The 20,746-nt window shown below is 38.0% G+C and overlaps 3 protein-coding genes across 3 annotated transcripts in view; 1 reads left to right on the plus strand and 2 right to left on the minus strand.

Moving 5' to 3' along the window:
- Positions 1-17,682, minus strand: part of LOC124163521 (ankyrin-1-like) — a 39,708-nt gene extending 22,026 nt beyond the window's left edge. The window contains exon 1 of the mRNA XM_046540491.1: positions 17,257-17,682. Coding sequence (XP_046396447.1) covers positions 17,257-17,475 — 219 coding nt within the window. The 5' untranslated portion in view covers positions 17,476-17,682. The remainder of the gene's footprint in view (positions 1-17,256) is intronic.
- Positions 1-20,746, plus strand: part of LOC124154651 — a 238,672-nt gene that overhangs the window by 73,225 nt on the left and 144,701 nt on the right. The gene's annotated exons all lie outside the window — the stretch shown is intronic.
- LOC124163536 (putative ankyrin repeat protein RF_0381) lies at positions 9,836-11,427 on the minus strand. The gene has a single exon (XM_046540509.1). It carries the CDS (start codon positions 10,922-10,924, stop codon positions 10,025-10,027), a length of 900 nt encoding a protein of 299 aa, XP_046396465.1. The 5' UTR covers positions 10,925-11,427; the 3' UTR covers positions 9,836-10,024.

Here is a 20,746-nt window from a genome sequence, read left to right on the forward strand (position 1 = left end):
TCCAGTAGTACTTTAAACCACAAGTTTATATACGACCGTGTTTCCAACAGTCATTTGAATTTTCGCGTCACGTAATCTTAATAACAAAACACATTATGTCTAGATTCTAAGTGGCACACCACTTTCGTAGGAGCAAATGCAGACTAGGGAGCTTGTGACAGGTATATGGTCAAGATACTGTGATGCATTTGGAAAGGTACTCAAAGTCTCCGTAGCAAACACTGATAAATAAGCTTCCACTTCAGCTTCAACAGAGATATATGGGAAATACTGGAAGACTTGGATCTCCTACCCAATGCTGAAAGTAGTAGCGAAAAGGTTTCTTGCCATATCGCCATCCACTCTGTTCAGTGAAAGACCTTTTGGTTCGGTCGGAAAAATATGTGATGTAAAACGCACAGGCTTGATCCTGACGGAGTGAAGATGCTTTGATTTCTTAGCAAAAATTTAAAATCTGTAAAAGGAGATTAAATTTGTGAGACATTATTGATAATGATATGATATTTTCAATTTAAGGCAGATATTAAAGTAGATACTTTTATTTAAAATTTAAACGTAATTGCTAATGTTCTAAAGTAATACCTATGCGGCAACACTACTTTTCAGGTAAGTATGTTCTGTTTTGAATTTAGCTATTATATTTTAATTACATAGTGATGATATGAATGATGCTTTTGTCAACTGATTCTTTCACAGAGTAATAATTTTTTTTAATGGTTGTCTTGTTACCTGGGATTAAGTGATATTTCTCTCGAAGCCTATGGCGTCAGAATCGATGGAATCGGTATCGGTAGAGTCGGAATCGAAATGTCAGAATCCGAATCGGGATGCATTACAATCCAAGCACTTTCCTTGATTTTCGTACAAAAAAATAGGCCATGATGCCACAGAAATCCAATTAACTATTATGAACGTGAATTTTAGATAATACCAGTTAACCAATAAATAACCCTTTTTCACATCCCCTCATACATGAAGTTTTTTTTCTCTTTTTCCGATTTTGTGAGATTTATCTCTATATTGGCCGACGGCTTGGTGGGCGGTCCAGGGCCCGGACACTTCAGGCTCCCCTTTTGATCGGGCCCTGTCGACACCCGTCGAGACTCTGGGGTCCTCGTTAAAACTAAAATAATGTCCCCTATTTTATGTACAGAAAATAAGTTATCGAAAATATCATTTTTTTTAATTGTATAATTCCAAAACCAAAAATAGTTGTGATGAATGATTCTATTTTCCTTGAACATTCACCTATGTTGAAATCTCAACGCCTTCTCAGTAAAAGTTTCTGGTGGCATCTGTAAAACAAAAACCATCGTGACTCGGAAATTTGTTGAAGGTGGTGATAAAAATAAGAAGTGGCCGCAGCTCCTTACTTCCGAGAGTATTCTGAACTCAAGAAAAATAAATAAATGTAACGCAAATACCAGTTTGTGGACTGATATGGCCATGCGTTGAAAAATATTAGGGGAATTTGAATTTGAAAATTCCGACAACATTTTTAAACGGCAGATCATGATAATCAAAATAATTAATCGCTCAAGACATCCGTCGTAATTCTGCAGACATGTTTAATATAAAAATCACTTGGATCCAATGCGCATGCGCAATCGATTCCTGGATTTGGTTCAATTGAATGAATCATGATTCGGAAAAAAAATCTTGAATTTGTGTGATTTCGTTCATTTGTGTGATTTGAAGAATCGAATCATGGTCATGGATCAACTCAAGCAAATCGAATCTTCGAAATGAACCAATACTCTCACCTCTACTGAACGGTGCCAAACGCAGATACTCCGTCTTCTAACATTTAATTTTACGGAAATAAAATTTGCATTCGAAATAAACGACATGAAAAGCACCCTCGTCGTCGTCAGTATACCATAGCTGTTAGTCCCGTCACTCGGATTATTAATCCAGGATTTCATTCATCTCGGACGACATTAATCTCGGATTATACCATTCTAATCGTGTTACCATGCGCAGCAGACGGAAATCACTCTAGGAAATGTTTACTTATGGTATAAAGATATTCTCGCCGTGGTGTCCAGGGTCGCAGCTAGAAATTGAGTCTAGGGGGGTTTTAGGCGCAACTAATACTGAAGGGTCTGGGGGTACGGAATACCCGCCGGGGTAAGCGGGAGTAGCGTGGGCCCTCCCTCAGAATTATTTTTAGATAAATGGTTCAAAATGGTGACTTTAACGGCTGTGTTGACGGTTCGATGTTTTGTTTGTGAGTCATCTAATATTAATTACAAAATTTTCATGCTAAAATATTTTAATAAGAAAAATTCTCTAAGCCCTGGGGGGCATTTATCCCCCCAAACCCCTCCCCCCCTCGCTGGGCCACCTGTGATGTTAACCCTAAGCTTTGGAAGTGGGATCACTAGAAAATGAAAGAATGAAGATGTACTCGGTCAGTTCCTAAATGGCAAAATGTGAAGGGATACCATACCCAGCCAGACTTTTGGATTTCGAGCGGGTTGCATATACTCAAAAATCGTTGACCATTCTCCCTGTAATCCCTCAAAATTCTTTGGATCAGCTTTTAAATTCGTCTAAATAATCTTGAATACTGTATTCATCTTTGGTTATTGGTAAAACGAGCTCATTTGTGGTGATTTATTATACATAGGTATGTGCCTCGAAATTCAGCCTGAATTTTTTCAAAAAGTTAAAATTTAGGTTTCTAGCGGCAGTTGTTAAAAATATCTAAAATATTTGATTTTGATATATTTTTTAAAAATATCTGATTTTGAAAAAAACGGGGATCTGAGACCCTGGTATAAGTTTGCAACTATCAACTATCCCGCATAGATACAAATTTGATCCCGAAAAAAGTCATTTTTCGGCCCAATCTAATCCTCATTCTGTGTACTATACGAAATCAATAGATTCTGGTAATAAACAATGAAAAATGCAATCTGGATATGCATAATAATTTCTGATACATTTGCTAGATAATTGTAATTTTGAAATATTTGACGTAACCAAAGAGCAATAATTGATATGAGGGATCAACAAATTATTAGCCACAATAAGTCGCAGTGATGAGGACTTAGCTGGTACAATGCTTTTACTAATTTATTAGAAACATGTGTTATGTGTTCATCCCAGGTTAGCGTTCTGTTTATAATTATACCTAAGTGATTTATTGAATTTGTATTTTCTAGTTTTACTTTTTGAATCTGGATCTGGGACAGTGATCCTATTGTTAACATTTTTTTAAAATTTTATAGCTGCCTATAACGATGCTCTTAGTTTTCTCTGAGTTTAAATTTAGTAAGTTAACCGACGCCCATTCGTATATAGATTTCACTCGTACGCTGATCAATTTTTTACGTAAACCGAAACGGATGAAGCCATAAGATAGCTTCAACCTTCCTTCTAAAGATTGTCTTCAAAATATTGTAGATATTTTTAATATGAACAACTATATAAAGGGAAAACTTTGTCTCACCGAGTGCGGTGACTTCGTGACATTTTTTTGGGGTTACCAAGTACGTTAAAATAATTATGTCACAATTCGACTTATCAAAAACTGTGTTTGCTTAATTTACAAGTGTTGTATCCTTTGGCAAAGCTACAGAATTTTTAAGCGATGAACTGGGTGCTCCATAATCGATAATTTCACCTCAAAGGACCATTGCTTCTTCGTCTCTTGGGGGCACGGCATTCTGTAACCTCTTCTCTCTTTTTGTTTAGCTCTTCGATGAAGATCTTACAACCACTCCTGGTACTGACTGCTGGCTCTCTTCCAACACGGCCTTCGAAATTCTTCGGAGAACTTTCATTTTATTGAGCGGAAAATTTCCAATCTTCCTGCATCCTGTCTGGAGATTTTTTAACAGTTTTTCTGCAGCTTGTCCATCATTTTCTTTAACAGATCAGACAGCTCGTCTTTTGGGATGGACGTGCACCGGCTACCGGGCGTAGATTGCTTCAAATCCGACAAAATTGCACACCAAATCAGTTTTTCGAACTCTGAATATAGCGACATCTAGCAGTTGCAGTAATTTATCTTGACCCTTGCACCCAACTTCTTTTCATAAGTCTTCATCTTCCTGTCAATGTCAATGAGTCCCTCTTGAGTGGTAAATATGAGTGTCTAAGGTGAAGCACGTGGTACCTCCGGTGCGAAACATTATCTGGGATGGGGAAAGATGGGGCCAACATATATGTTGGCCCCATCTTTCCCCATGTTGATAAACGTTAAAAATATTAAGTGTTGATAAACGTCTCGGAGTAAAGCTCTAATAATAATATGGAAAATTGTTTCTCTGCCTTTCGATTCATTTTTTGTTTAATTCTTCTTGGCGATGGATGAATATGATTATATTACATTTATACACGAAGCATGAAAGATAAAAAATATAAATATTAATTTTGCAGAAAATAAAAGGAGAGACAAGAATTTTGACTTATCGTAATCATTATAAATAAGGGAAGTTAACTAATGAAATAATTTAAAATGGATTTAATTTAAACTGCGATACTTCTTTCTAAAAGTTAAATTTGTAATTGAAGTAAAAACAAAACATGCAAACAAAAGCTTTAGTTGGAATCAGCCAATGAGACCCCAACACGAGATCTCATATTACATTCCAATTTTCGTCGTTTCCGCAGAAGTTGTTTATCCCTCTTGTTCATGCTTGTTCTGAGAGCTTTTCCTCCAAATACTTACGCCCATTACCGTACGGGTGATGTTATTTTTATGATCGTAGTTTACTTTTTCCGATTTAGATGTTGGCATTGAAAGCTGGGGACCAATAATGTTTCCCTTATTGGGGTCGTCCATGGATAGGTCGGAGCAGATCAGAGCATGGATAGGGCAGAGAGCATTTGTATTTCCTTTGGAAGACCTAACTTCAGCAAATATCTATGTATAGAAAAATTTCATGTTTCATTTTTATATACCATAATTTCACTACATTTCGCCAATGAAGAGAAAAATATGATATCAACTACTCTACGGGTTTATGCGAGTCTTATTCAATTCCCAGTATTTTTTGGCATTACCAGAAAATCAATACACGGATCCATTCCAATCCATTGGAAAGTATCACAATGAGAAAATCATAGGCTATTTTTGCGAGGCTTCAGATATACAGACTGTGCCAAGGGTCGTGTGTCATTTTTGACCTGTAATTTTAGTAACTTTGCATCGAGCAATATTCATGAAAATTGGCATACTTATGAAAAAAGGTCTTAAGTTTTGTTGAATGTAATCAAAATTTTACAATTTTGACCATTTGACCTCACAATGAGTGTCCAAACCAAAAATTTGAATTTGCCTCATTGGGTTTCAATGTAAATAAAATCGAGAAAAAAGTCTTAATTTCATTTACCAAGAGGACATTTCTTCGGTTTTCGGACCCTATAAACCCGAAAATAACACTTTTAATCACGAAAATTCAACCGTTGACCCAGCAAGGTCACCGTCAAGGTCATAAGGGGAGCAAAAAGAATAGCATACAAACAAAGGTGTCGATCCATGGGTTTTATAGGGTGGCCAAGTCATAGGTAATGTCAAGATACCCGTATTATTCTCTTATTGACCTCTAAAGTTAATACGGGGTCAAAGGTCATAGAGGTAAACGTCCGGCCATCGTGACAACCAAGGTGTCGAACCGTAGGTGTTGAAGGGTGCCAAAGTTGGTTTTTCCATTCATAGATCCGTATTGTTGATTTTTTGACCACCGAGGTCTCCATGGGGGTCAAAGGTCATAGAGTTTAACGTCGGGCCATCATGACAACCAACGTGTCGAACGATAGGTTTTGAAAGGTGCCAAAGTCGGTTATGCAGTTCGTAGATCCGTGTAACAATATTTTTAACTCTATTCATATATATATATCATTTCCATAATTTGTTGAAATTATGGAAATTTTATGGATTCAGCGAGCCAATTTTTGTACCGATACAAAAATCGGTCATTGTATGGAGAACTCTCTGCCCATTTCCTAAGGTATGGCCATCAGATGCGTTTTGCCAGGAGGTCATTGTGAAATTTCAGAGCACCTGGGTCTTGTCTTAAATTCAGCCTCCGTGATAAATAATGCAGCAAATATTTTTTTGTGGGTGAATAATTTTTTCCCCAACTTCAATATTATTTAATGGATATCAAGTCGTGTTATAATGTGGGGAGGCATTTTCTATTAAATGGCGGAAGGAGCCTATGTAAAATTTAAAAATAAACAATAAATTTGTAGAACCTCTGGTCATACAATGTCCTAATGAGTACACGGGGAGAACGTGTGGTAAATGTGTAACAAACATAACATTAAAAACTAGCTGAGGGGGAAAGGAGCCAATTTCAATCACAGCTTGAGTTCATCAGAAAATGTTGCAGTGACTGCGCTATCAACATTTGCAGATTCACCTGATATCGCCGCACTGAAAATACTTGTTTGCCGTTTAAAATTACGTCATTTTGTACAGATTCACCATGAACTTTCCGTACGTGTTGACCGCTTGGTTGAAGTTGGTGCGGCTGAGGTCACTGATGTTTTAAATTCGCCTTTATTCAGAATTAAGCATCGTGAGTTTATACTTCCGCGCAATATCCCTTCGACGCTATCCATTTTCAAATCAATTGACCTGTTTCAATTTCTCTTCTAGGTTTATGGTTTTTCTCGATAACTTCATGATTTTTCTACCAGTATCCCTATTTTCTTGCCATTGTTCTAACTCTGTATGGCTCTATCGAAATCACCTCCTACCGCTGCACTGAGTTCCTGAGACGCAGAGGGCCAACGAATGCTGAGTGCAGTGGCGCAGCGAGGGGGGTGGGGGGGGTTTGGTGGTTAAACCCCCCCCCCCCTCAGAGAAATATTTAAATTTAATCCATTTTACTTAATTGGGTTGATATTACCAACAGAATTGTGTAAGGATTAATAAAATATCCCTCAGAAACCCGTAAGACTCACCAGTTTGAACCGTTTATCTTAAAATTCCGCAATTTATTAATATCGCACCTACCGCTTATCCTGGTGGGTATTCCATACCCCCACACACATCGGTATTAGTTCCATTTAAATCCCCCCAGCCTTAATTCCCGGCAGCGAGGGAATGAAGCCATTGTGTTTGAGACTCCAGAGCGGACCCTTTTATGTGTTAATGCTATTCATACGCTAGTCGGCCACCGCTACATTTCTCCTCCGTGAATACCGATGACCTTGAAGGCATAAGCGTGGACCCTCTAACTCATGGAAGTCAATCGCCCGATAACCTTAGACGGCAAAAATAAACCGTATTCCTAAAAAAAAAACTCATTTCCACTATCTCCACGATTAAATAATAATCTAAATTAACTTTTGTCATTCTGTTAAGGAAACGAAATAATTAACTTCGGTAGGACTGATCTGGACCCAATGACGAATAATGCTTTTGGCCATTGCATAGCAAATGATTTCGATTAATATATAAACAAAAAAGAATATTTGACACAAGCAATACTACTAATATACGTAAAATGATACCAATTTCGCGTGTACTTAGCGCAATTCACGATTTATCTCACGTTTTATCATGAGAGCGTTAGTTTTTTAATTAGGCTACGCCGCGTTGCGATGTTTCCCCGAGGAACGAATTTGCGCTAGTCGAAATTGCTCTACGCGAGGCATGGGTGTATATGCAAAGAGGGAAATTACAATGGGTGGGAATGGCCCTGCAACTTTGCTCCACTCTTTTCATGGCAGTCGGAATAACAGCTGACTGCTGTTTGAACCTTAGCCATGGAAATGGTTTTTCTCGTGTAATGTTCCTAAGAAATTTTGTCTTTTCCTCTGATAGTCCATGCAGAATTTTGAGCTACTTTTGCCAGGAAGTTGGCTATAGGTGTCATCATATTAACAGTATGTAACCTCAGTTGCCTAGCCAACCAAGAGTGACTTAGACACCTACCTCATGAAAGGTCATGGTTAGTGATGCCAAATATGACTTTTGTGTGACTTTATCCATCACACACACACGCAACTCCACAGAGTTGTTACAGTCTCATTGTCAGGGATGAGGAAGAAAAGGAGAGTGGAGGAGGTGGGGCGAAGGCAGGAATGGAAGGGTGCAATGGATGAATAAATAGAGGAGACAAGAAAATGGGAATCTAAGGAATGAGGTAAGAGATCATTCCTTAGATTCCCATTCCCAATTAACATGGAAAAAAACAATTAACATGGATAATAGTGTAATAACGACTTGTTCTTAATTATCATGAAATAAAATTTTAGACACTTATTTCTGTTACGTTAATACCACATCTCAGTGATTGTTTGGCAAGTTACAGAAAACACGCATTCTACAGAAAATGAATTCCCAACAACACAAAGAACTAGAGGTGTACTGCAGAGAGACACACAGACGCATGTTGCCTGAAGAGCAAGTCGCACAGGAATGCGGTTGAGTGAATAGAGGGAGTTGCAACTCCTTAAATATTACTAGTCATACAATCCCACAGTAAAGAGTAGATACCTGTAGCAATTATATACATATACTTAATACTTATAAAATAATGTTGATAACAAAACTGAAATTGAATAAAAGATACGTAGAAAAACATTTGATTATCATTCTTTTCTTTTATTTCTCAATTATAACAAGTTTACAATTAGAACTCAAATTCAGAGTCACTTACACTGTTCTGGTGCACAACGTAAAATCACACAAGATCACTGGAGTAACAAAGAAAATCATTTATTACTTATTGTTTTCTTTTATTTCTTAAAATTGAGAAGTTGAAACATGGACTGCTAATTGAGTAGCACTTCCACAAGGTCATGGACAAGGTAAATTCACTCATGAACAACAAATAAAAATGGAATTAATTGTCATTAAGACATAATACAAGGACAAAATGAATACTTCTGATTCATTTTCAATGAGGATATAGACTTCAGCTAGTACACTTATTATTGAATAGAATCATTCTAAATCTATTAGAAGGGAGTCGTTAACAGCAGTTAGGATTTTTAGACTGATTTTTTAGAGCATACAATTTTTTATTAGAAATTGTATGCTCTAAAAGAATGAGATTTCCCACTTACAATTAGTGTAATGCTTTTTACTATGCAGAATTTCTTCTGCTCTCTCCTGCGGCTAATATGTAAAAAAAGTTACTACTAAATCAACTCCCGAGTCAAATATAAGCAGTAAGGTAAATAATTGATGTAATTTTTTTAATGCCCTTGTTCTTGGTAACATCATCATAGTTTCATGTAAGAGAGCACTAACTTAAACTCTTCACTTAATTTTCTAAATTCAGATGTGGACTTCTTAATGTTTCTAACAATCTCTTTGCAAAGTTTGAATGTTTATTAGTGATAGCAACCTGGACTAATGTCTTGCCGTGGTCATCACGAGAATTCATTACAGCTATGCGCTCATCAGCTTTTATTGCTTTAACCTTACTGATAATTTCAACATTACCTTTCATTGAATTCTCAAACAGTTCATCAATTAATTTCAATAGGTTAGTAATATTCTGGTCTCGAGAAAAATCAAGTGGTGTTTTACCTTCCTTATTTTTGATGTTATAAACTGCACCATATTTCAACAAAGATTTTACAGCTTCAGAAACGCTATTTTCCGTAGCAATATGCAACGATGTTGTACTTTTATCTACCGTTTCAGCATTAACAAAATCACTCAATTTATCAAGGTTGACTAGTTGTAACAAAGCTTCAATCATTTCTTTATCACCTTTGGAAGTAGCTAAGTGTAATGGTGTATTACCTTTATTAGTGACTTTAGTAGCATCAGCTCCATTTTCTAGCAAGAGCTTCACAACTTTTATGCGGCCATTATAGACTGCATTGTGCAATGGTGTTCTTCCATCCACGTTTATTGAATCAACAATCGCTCCACCTCTAATGGAACTCTCAATTTCTGAATAATTATTATCTGCTATAGCTTTAAACAACTTCTCAAACAACTATAGTAATTTTATGACTCCTGAGTTTCCTCGTCTTTCTGCAAAGTGTAATGGTAAAACATATCTACCTGCTTCAGCACTAGCATTGAAGTATGCTTCGCTCATAAGCATGAACTTCTTCCCCCCTGATTCGATAGCCAATCAACCACCTCTACATGATAATTGATTTTAGCAAAGTGCAGTGGTGTAGTACTTCTTTCTGTTTTAGCATTAATGTCTGCTCCTTTGTCAAGCAAAGATTTAACAACTTCTAAATTACCATCATATGCTGCACAATGTAGAGGAGTCCACCTTCTTCTATCTAGAGCATTAACAACTGCTCCATTTTTAATCAAGAAATTCACTATTTCCAAGTAGTTGTGTTCAGCGGCCAAATGAAGAGCTCTTTTACCATTATCCATCTTTGCATTTACATTTGCTCCTCTGGCAATCAAGCTCTCTACTATTTTTAACGAAAAACCATTATATGCTGCATTATGCAAAGGAGTCCAATTCTGATCATCCATAGCGCTAATGTTTGCTTCATTTTTGATTAAAAAATCACTGACCTCAAAATGACGTTGCTGAATTGCTAAATGTAAAGGTGTAAATCCTTCATCATTTTTAGCATTAACATTGGCTTTATTCTCAATTAGTAGCTTCACTACTTTTAAGTGACCATTCTGAGATGCTATATGTAACGCTGTGGTATTATTGTGGCTTTTAGCATTTACATCAATTCCCTTCATGAGAAGAAGGGACTTAACCACTCCAAAGTGATTACGTTCTGACGCTAAATGCAGAGGAGTAACATTCTCATAATCCCTAGCATTAACATTAGCCTTGTTTCTTATTAAAATGTCTACTACCTCAACAGAGCCATATTGAGATGCTAAATGTAGAGGTGTAATCCTGTCACCTGTTTTGACATTAACGTTTGCTCCTGCTTCAAGCAGAGCCTTAACAATGTCCAATCTACCAGTTTGTGCTGCAAGATGTAAGGCTGTAACGTTCACATCCATTTTATGGTTACCTGCGCCTGAAAATCCAGCTTTAGTATCAGCCCCATGTGAAATTAGAGCTTTAACTATCCCAAGATTACCATTTTGTACTGCAGAATGCAAAGGTCTTGCTCGATCATCATTTTCAGCATTAACATCTAATCCCCTTTCAATGAGAACATTTACTATATCCAGATGACCACTCTCTGCTGCCAGGTGTAAATGTGTATTAAGTTTATCTGTTCTAGTACTAAGATCTGCTCCATTTGCAATCAAGAGGTTGACTATATTTAAATAGCCTAGCTAGATTGCTAAACTTAAAGGTGTAAAGCCGTGAATGGCCTTATGGCTTACATCTGCTCCACGAGCAATAAGAAAGTTAACCCTCTCTAAGTGATTTTCCCTAATTGCAAAAAACAGTGGCGTAAAGCCACCATTTTTAATCTTAGAGTTTATATCTTCAAGATTAATCATTTTCTGCAGCTCAGTTACCACATTTTCCACTGGACGGCCACAATCATTATCTGAGGACAGCAGTTCCATCTCATAATCACCATAATAAACTCCAGCTGAGCACTCATTGGCCTGAAGGATAGAAAGAATCAAGGTTCATACATCTCATTAAGGATAACATTGCTATCCATCTAGAATCCATTGATACAAAGAGATTACCGCATCATTTCCTGAACTGGGTAGTGTGGATTGGTCTCTATTCCGAGATAAAGTTTCTGCCTTGGCCTGCATATCAGAAATTTTAGATAAATCTTGATCTGTTTTTCGGCGGAGTAATAAGCTTTCATTGTAATCTGACAAGATATCTTTACTTGGAAGACTCTTGGGAAAAGTTTCATTATTTATAACTTCTTTTTTCATAGTTCTGCAAAAAATTAATACAAAATAGCACATTTAATGCATGAAAATTATGTTATCTCATATACAAAGAAATGATGTAAAAAATTGATAGAAATTAATTTAGTTACATACATGCTGAAATATACGCGCGACTAAATTAGCATGAAAGAAATTTTCAAAATGATGATTCCAGGCAATTGCTGCAAAATAGTCAGCGACATATTTTCATGGAGTCATCCGCAAGTGTAGCTAATGAAAAAAAATCCTAACAACAATATCCATTTTCTTAAGATAGGATTCAAACCTGGATCTCTCAAATGGGAGAGTGATTTTCAAGGCGAACTAATGATAGGTTGATTGTTCAGAGGTTTTACACAGGTTTTTATATCCTGAGTTACTGATGTTTGCCTATCTAACATCCTCTGAGGATTATGAAAGATGCTGTGCTTAAGATTGTCCATGATACCTCCTGGTGATACCTCGAGATGCGAGTTTAATTCGTTCCCTAACCTTGCTCATAAGTCTATTTGCTCGTATCTCAATGCAGTTGTCCCCTTTGAAATTAATTAAAATGCCATTTATTCATTCAAGCCGCTAACATGCTACCACAATTGGTTTAGTTATTTGTTTTTCAATAAGAAAAATGAGCGTATTAATAAATGACAAATACTCTATAAAAAATTATAAAACCAGTTTCATACCTTTACATTCCCTTTCATTAAGTATATTTGAATTTTGGTTCCTTAAATGTAACTTACACAAACCTTAAATGCTACTTTATGCTTTAATTTCTTCACTGCTTTTCTCTTCACTGGTCTTTGCCTTTTTTACTGTGTGAAGTATGGTAGTCGGCCGTTCCTCGTGTCTCAAATTTCGCTTGTATTTCAAAGTGAAACTTCTCTCGCTCGACACTTCATACCTCAAATACCTCGTATGTCAGGGCAGTCATTACACCAATGAGGAGTAAGCAAATGCGCTGCTAGCATTCAATGGCTTGCATGGAAACTTATCCGGCAGTAAGGGGACGTGCGTTAAGCTGCTGATGCCGGTGGCTGGTTCAGAGGGAAAGCTGCCATAATTCTTCGCGTATATCAGGCCATCAAAGAAGGGCAGTTGTCTATAGACCTCAGTTTCAACAGTGATTGGATGTTGGGGTGTCTGTTGTTCACAAGCTCCAGCAGGGTGAAGGCAGATATAGTACAGGACAATATTTAACATGGAATCTTTCTCAGCCCTGAGGACGGTACATAAGGAATCTAATAAAATGCTGGCAGCAATGGAGATTTTAACTCTGAGTAAAACCATAGAGTAAGTGTATACTTAATGTATGGTAAAACCCTCCACAGTATCCATTCCATCTCCCTCAAAAACCAGAAACCGAACATAAGGCAAATGATATTTCCTGTGTGAAATTATCTCAGGAAACATATGTGAATAAAGAATTGGAAAAGTTCCTTGTTTTATCATTCCAAACAGGCACATTTAGGCTGAAAATAATTCAGGATTATTGGATAAAGGAAAATATATATTCAATTTAATCTACTTTTCACAGTACCAACTCGGGATAGGGTTTCATGGAATTTTGCTAACGCTTCATTTTGTAATAAATCCTGTGGAAAATGAGCCCCTGACAGAGGAAAAATTATTCAAAATCAGGCCTATGATTATCCATTTTCAAGACGGATTGCATGTCATTTATTCACATGCTACAGAATTATCATTGGATGAATCAATGGCATATAATGGAGAGCTCCCCTGATTTTCTGTCAGTAAATGAAAGGAAAATGGCACAAATACAGAATTAAAATGTACAGTGCAACCTCGATTAAACGAGACCCCCCAGTGCTCAAATAAACACTTGATATACCAAATTGTCACTTTGCTATGGGAGGAGCAAATAATAGCCAACAAACCTATTGTCAACTCTTATATAGGAAAAGGATTGATGTTGCAACGGAGACATTTCTATCCGATAAACTTAAGCATAAATCCAGACAAAAGGCCATGTTGTTTTGCATCAATAAATTTCCTTACCTTAATTTCAACTGGACATTCAATTTATCAGCGTCGTACTGATAAAAAATCATGCATAACTGACAAAGCCACTTTTCTATGCACTAAGTAAATTTACTTGATCATTCTATTATTTTGGTATTTTTCGCTGAAAATTCAAGCAGTACTGATAAAACTGTACCACGGTTATTTAATACCTGAAATACTTCCATTGGCGTATGTTCAATTGTTCCTGTGCGTTTCATGGAAGTGAAATGATGTATTGCTTTTGTTTCTGCAGTCGAAAATGGTGGACGGTGGTAGAACGATCCTGCCTCGAAAGACTTTATCAATCATAAAATGAAATATCTTCATTAGCTACTCTAAAAAGTTTGCAAAGTAAGCATAATGTTGTGATTAAAATTGCTGTTGTTTCAAAAAAGTTCCATTTTGAGTTTTATGCCCGCAACGTCATTGAAATAATAAACCGAGTGTATCTACGGCACTGCAGTAAAATCTATTCGAATAACATTTGGTAACATAAGGGAAGATATTAACTTGATATTATTTCATGAAAAATATAACGCACATATTATGCTTATGTACCACAAGTAAAACAAAAGCTAGCTGCAAGAAACTGTGACTAATATAACACGCATGGGTAATATATGCAACAAAGAAATGAAAAAGCATATCTGATGGACTCTAAGGCCAAGAAAACTTAAAAGTAAGAATAAATTGATTTAACATTCTCAATAGTGACTGTGAAACATGAAAAAGAATGCACATTTTTTAAAAATTAAATTAAATAAAAGCACAGCATCAGTTTATGCCATCTTTAACACAGTATTTCCTGTCTCTAGAAGCATCATTGCCAGAAACAAGCTGTACCGCAAGGGTTTGTCGGGGAGTAGGCTGTACAAGAGTCGTGTTTCATCTGTGTAATATCATGCGCAGAATTCATACTACTGAAGTTATTCCGCTAGGATTGGAGTCCTTTCTGCAATGGCTAGGGACTCTTGGTGAAGGTTTTACGAAGATGGAAACTCTCACTAGGACGAGTGCAAACACCATAATGGCCCCTTAAAAACGAATTTTTTAAATGCTAATCATAGGGTCAATTGAAGGTGCTTTGGCTAACTCTCGTAATGGCGGGGATCTCGCAATAGCCCGTACTCGCTTTAACGAAGTTCCACTGTATTTGTCAACGGAATCATCTGGGATAATAATGTGAATGCTGATTTAGTCAGGGTTTGCAGACAAGGAGGTAGGAGGACAGTGGCAAGTAGGAAATGAAGTACATAAACTACTTCAGGGCTTAGATAGTATCGGCCATTCTGTTAATTTAGACAATTAGTCCATCAGAGTGAAAATCACTAGAGAACACCTGGAAAAATAAATATATTGAACAGGGAAATTATGGGCAAACAGAGTAGGGAATCCCCGAAGAAATGACTCCCATAAAATTAAGGATGATGAATCACCTCTGAGTTTGGCAGCCAGCTGCTTGAGGTCCAAAACAGAAAAGGGATTATGAAATTGAAACTGGAACCTTTTGTTATTAACAATAAATACATGAGAGGCATTCATCACGGTGATCAAACGTTGGGATATTACCCCTGTGAGCATTAATTGGTCAAGGGGTATGATAAATTAGCAATCTATATATTTCAGTTGATTGTTTTAAATAGTCACTTACTACATCAAAAAGACAGTAGACACAAAAAACAGTGCTGTTCTGCATAGAACTGATACGCTCTCTACTGGAAGCACAAGCAGGCCCTGCCTTACGTCCACCTACACCGAATCGCCCCGAATATCATTTTCATGATTTCTTACTCGTCGAATGCAGGAATTTGGTGGAAACAAAAGTGGTGACATATATGTCATACAACAGGTATTAGGAGGACCATCACAACTTTCTGCCCAGATTACCCAGATGAACCCGGGTTATGCCTTTGTCACTGCATTATTCAATACCATAGGAAGAAGCTTGATAAATACTAAGTAGTATTTTTAATAGGAAATGAAGTAGTTATTCTGGATTTTTTCACAATTTTTTTATAAATATGATATGCATTTTTTAAATTGTTTTTAATTTAAACCGAAATAATACCATAAAAATTTAAAACAAGTACAATGGTTTACTACCAAAAAATATTTGTGTTCGTCATGCAGAGATAGTTTACAGCAAATTGATGGAATCTAAAAATTGAAAAAAAATGTGTATCCTTCCTCATCGAATAATGTTTACCTCCTGGTCAGGGCTACCTCGGAGTTTTGCTTTGGAAAGACTTAGTCCATTGGGTACTCTACCGCAAACTACCACTTATGTGAAGAAAAAATGGAAGTTCGCTGTAAAGAACCCTACAGACCAGATCACTGCAAGAGGCGCATCGAGGGGGTGGTTTGGGGGATTAACCCGCCCCCCCCCTCCCCCCCCCCCAATGCTCAGAGAAATTTTTAGGTGTAATCCATTTTACTTATTTGGACCAGTATTACTCATAGAATATTGTTAAGATTTATCAAATATCCCTCAGAGAGCCGTAAAACTCGCCATTTTAAACCATTAATCTTCGATTTTTTTTGGAGGAGGGCCCCGGCAACTCCTGCTTATCCTGGTGGGTATGCAATACCACCACACCCGTAAGTAATATTGACGCCTAAACCCACACCCTAGCCTTAATTCCTAGTTGCGCCTCTGATCACTGCGATAGTTTACACATTTCTTTTCTTGCCAAAGTGCAGACGGGTAGAGGTATTTAATTATTTAGTACTGTTAAATAGTCTAAATTATATCCAGTATTGATTTTCCTTTAGTGTTGGCAAATTACATTCAAATGAACTTTAGAATGGAAGTTTGTCGCTATTAGAATAATAATATTTGCGGTTTTTTTGTAGAGCTGGTTGCATACGTTCATTGCTTCGCCATGATGGATGACATATTAAGAGGTCACGAAATTTAACTTTGAAAAGATTTTCCGTATGTAATCAGCATAAGGATATCGAGGCACCCTTTAAACACCAAAATCTGTTTAAATTTAAAAATAAAATCGTCACCCGGAACATCCAGGATTTTATCCGCCGCATGTAATGTGATTACTACCTAAATGTGAAAATTGTTATGGCTGACTCACGCAAGTACACAAGTGATTGCACGCACTTTTTAAGCGAGAAAATACACTACACATAGAGTGACCGATTTGCCACCGAGAAGATCACTATATAGTCTTTCCTTGCTTGATACTGATTTTAAACTTACGTCATTTCCGCTTGCTCTGATTTCAATTGCAGATCAACCATTTTTCTCACTTTTTCCTTAGGTAAGGCTTCATCCAAATGTTGTAGGATTCCTTTCTCCAACGTCTCTTGATCATATACAGAAACTGCAAGTTCTTGCGATTCTGGTGCCTGAGGATGGAATAGGAACGGTTCAAGAATAAGTCATATTCTCCGACTAGTCATTATTAAAACAGCATTAAAAGATATGGCCAACCAAATACCCATACCTGTTTTGCTATCGGAACACTCTTGATGCTGTTCGTGTCATCTTCAGAAGTGCCAACGTAGTCGGGGGTACATTTCAATGACATACTAGAGGAACTTTCTCTGTCCACTGTCAAAAGAGCTTCTGGGGCTCCGTCAGGTCCGCTGTCACTCATTCGCAGGTCGTGTGATGTGCCTTCCTCGAGGAGGCTCAGAATTCTTGAATATATCCCTGGGTCCATTGGTACGCAAACTTCCCACTAAATTTTGAGTTTCATTATGCGCTAGCATACAGGCGCTTTCGCGGTTGATAATGTCTCTCGGTCCGCAAGGAAAAATGTTCAAGACAATAAGTGCGCTCGCGGGGGTTTCTAAGAGAACTGCGCAGAACTGTGGAGAACTGCGCACTAATTGTGAGTGTCCTCAAGTCCCGTGGCCTTGGCCGTTGGTACAAGAGCACCGATTGGCTGCCGGCGTCCAATCACGTTGTTTCAGTGCACCCATCATTTGGAGGGAACGAGCCTGTCGTGGTAACGGCAATCCTTCCCCTCCCCCGCGGGAACTCTGGTTTTTGCGTCCCCACGTGACAACGGAAATCCTTCGTCTCCCGAATTATGAACACCCTTTCCTCTGGGAAAACTCTCGATCATACGGTTTCAGGTTTCAGCGCTGTTGATTTCAAATCGCAGTATCCCAGTATGTATTGAACCAACTCCGCCTCTTACCCAGGTTATGGCGGCCTGAGGCCCTGAGTCGAGTAGTCGAAACGTAATCAAAGCAGTGCTTAATTTCGGCCGGAAAGGCGTCACCTCTCAAGAAAAATAGGGTCGTGTCAGAAAATGTAATCGCTTTTTTATATTAGTTTTAATATGATTCCTCTAAGTAACTTTTAGTAAGAGTTATAAAAAATCTGAATTTTTAGGGGGGAGGCTTATATTTGAAAATTGTGTGCATTAAATGTGTTGGCAGGCTAAAATAAAAAAGCACTGTGGCAAAACTGTGTGCGGGCAAGAAGTTTTGAGAAAATTTGAATGTATGCTGGTGGGAATCTAACATCTATGACTTGGAACACGTCAAAATATGTATCTACTCAATAAACCTTGTCACTAATGTTCTGGTGCCATGTGCGTATTCGGAATATCAGGATATAATGTGAAAATACCCGCTGCAATATGCTAATGGCTTGGGCGGCGAGGTTGCTTCAGTTAGGAGTGTTGGAAATAGGAATGAAAGAGTAAATAGATACTGTAGACCATGTATAAGTTCAAGATGAGTGTGTAGATTCGTTAAGGGTGTTCGGGATCGTGGCGTAGCGAGGGGAGGTGGTCTGGGGGGCAGGGGCGCCAACTTATAAAAAATATTGGGGGGGCCCATATCCGAGGTCTTGCCCCGGGAAGAGGTTAAATTCAAAGTGTGTCGCAGCACCGAAACACTATCATGATTCACACCCCCTGATTCAGTCAACCTGCTTCACCTTATAATTATTTGTTTTACCGCATTGTTGAATTTATTTTAAAAGGTAACTATCGTCAAACATGGGAAATAAAAATTACCAATATATTTTTGTGATTTCACAAAGCATAATATAACTTAATTATTTTCTTGAAATATTGAGGGGGCTCCGCCCCCCCCAAACGAATCTTTGAGGGGGCTCGGGCCCCCCTCAGGCCCCATGGAGTCGGCGCCACTGCTGGGGGGTCAGGACCCCTCCCCGAAATATGAAAGCACAATTGAATCACAAAAGAAAACCAAATATTGAAAAATCATGAATTCACAAAATATATCTTTGAAAAATGAAGTTTTTTCGGTCATGAAAAGTGCTAAAATTAGTTTTGAACCCTCTACTTAGTATGTACCCTGTTTTTCAAAAAAATTTCCCCCCAGTGTGGACCCCCCCCCCCACCCGAAATTCCTGGCTACGCCACTTTTTGGGGATCATGCCGGAAAATGTTTTTTCATGACTCCGCGGTTATCATTGTCAGTCTGACATGCTTGCAGATTCCAAGATCCTGTTTCATCATATGATACTTGGAAAATGTAGCGTTGGCTGAGCAATATTGAAATCCTGTTATGTGAGCCGCATTGGAGAAAAAATACAAGCTTCCCGAAAAACAGCATTTTATTTTGCTTGAGTATTACTCGGCTCTGTATTGATATACGATAATGAATCAACGTATAGAATAACGCTACATTTAATATGTTTATGTCAAAATATTCTCTTAGCGTGTACGTGCCTCCTAATCGGCGTGATGTTGTTCCGCGTAATCAAGGTTCAGGCCTTCGAAAGCTTACCTCGATGCCGGCGACCAGATCTTCGTGCTGCCTTCGCTCAGAGAGGTTTTCTGTCCACCCTCGTTAAATTGCCATTTATGTCGCTCAGTGGAGTAACTAGGAATATGCGTTCGGGAGGGATTAAAATTTGGGCATACCAGGAAATTCCGCGGGAAATCATCACAACGGGGAAAACAGACAATAGTTTTCAATATTTTTTATTTCCCTAACGCTTTGGGGTGTATTTACCCTCCTCATCCCCCCATAATTACGCTATTGATATCGCCAAGTCATTGTACTCCCTCGGGTTCTTTCCATGATGCCGACTTCAAAGTCGCTTTGAGTGACGCCAAGCTGTGCCGAGTCAATTTGAGCAAGACTCATTCCTGTGGTTCCTGTCCATTCTTCCGTCTCTGGAGGCGACCTTATCTACCCTCCTCCTACCCTTTCATCTCACGCCCACTAATGTGGCGTTAATCGTCACATGCCGTATCTCTGTCCTCGTCAGCCTCGTCAGCAATCCGCTCACCCCCACAGAATGTATCAGACTGCTGCTTCCCCGTGCCTCGCTCTCTCCCTCGCTCTTCACGCGTCGCTCATACCTTCCGCGTTTCCCGTGATCCTTCCGGACATTTATCGGCGCCCTCACACCTCACAGTGTGGGCTGAAATATAAAAAAAGCTGGCCAAAAATCACTCTAGGTTTAATTATTACATAATTAAAAAACTTTTTCCGAATTGTTTATTGTAAGGATACAATAAAAGTTATTTAGGATGATTTAGTCCACAATCTTGCTTGTGAGGGCAATAAAAATTGAAAATAGTAAAAAATGCGAGAACCATAATTGTCAGGGGCAAGTAGAATATTTGATAAGGGAAATATATCATTACTTCTCTTGTTAACAACGTGTAAGGTATCTAATAGCTTTTAATAAGGCGAATGATGATTGAAAATTGCTATTGAGTCTTTTAAACTTGACATTTTGGTCGTTGAAGCGTAGTAATGGAGAAGAATATAATTAACGAATAATTTTATTTCTGATTGCTCAAAAACAAAGGCGGGAATTCTGAGCCAGAGGATAAAAACTCCTCCTATTCTAAAATATTTTCGCTATTCACTGGAAGACCACCTCTGGCAATTTTTGTTACTCCAATTGCGGTTAATACAGCTCTCAAAACTACTGAGATGCGGGTAATTAGGTCCTCCGAAATTCCTGGAAGAGCATAGCACTCTATTAGGATT

The sequence above is a fragment of the Ischnura elegans genome, chromosome 1 (assembly GCF_921293095.1).
Source record: "Ischnura elegans chromosome 1, ioIscEleg1.1, whole genome shotgun sequence".
Classification (NCBI taxonomy): Eukaryota; Metazoa; Arthropoda; class Insecta; order Odonata; family Coenagrionidae; genus Ischnura; species Ischnura elegans.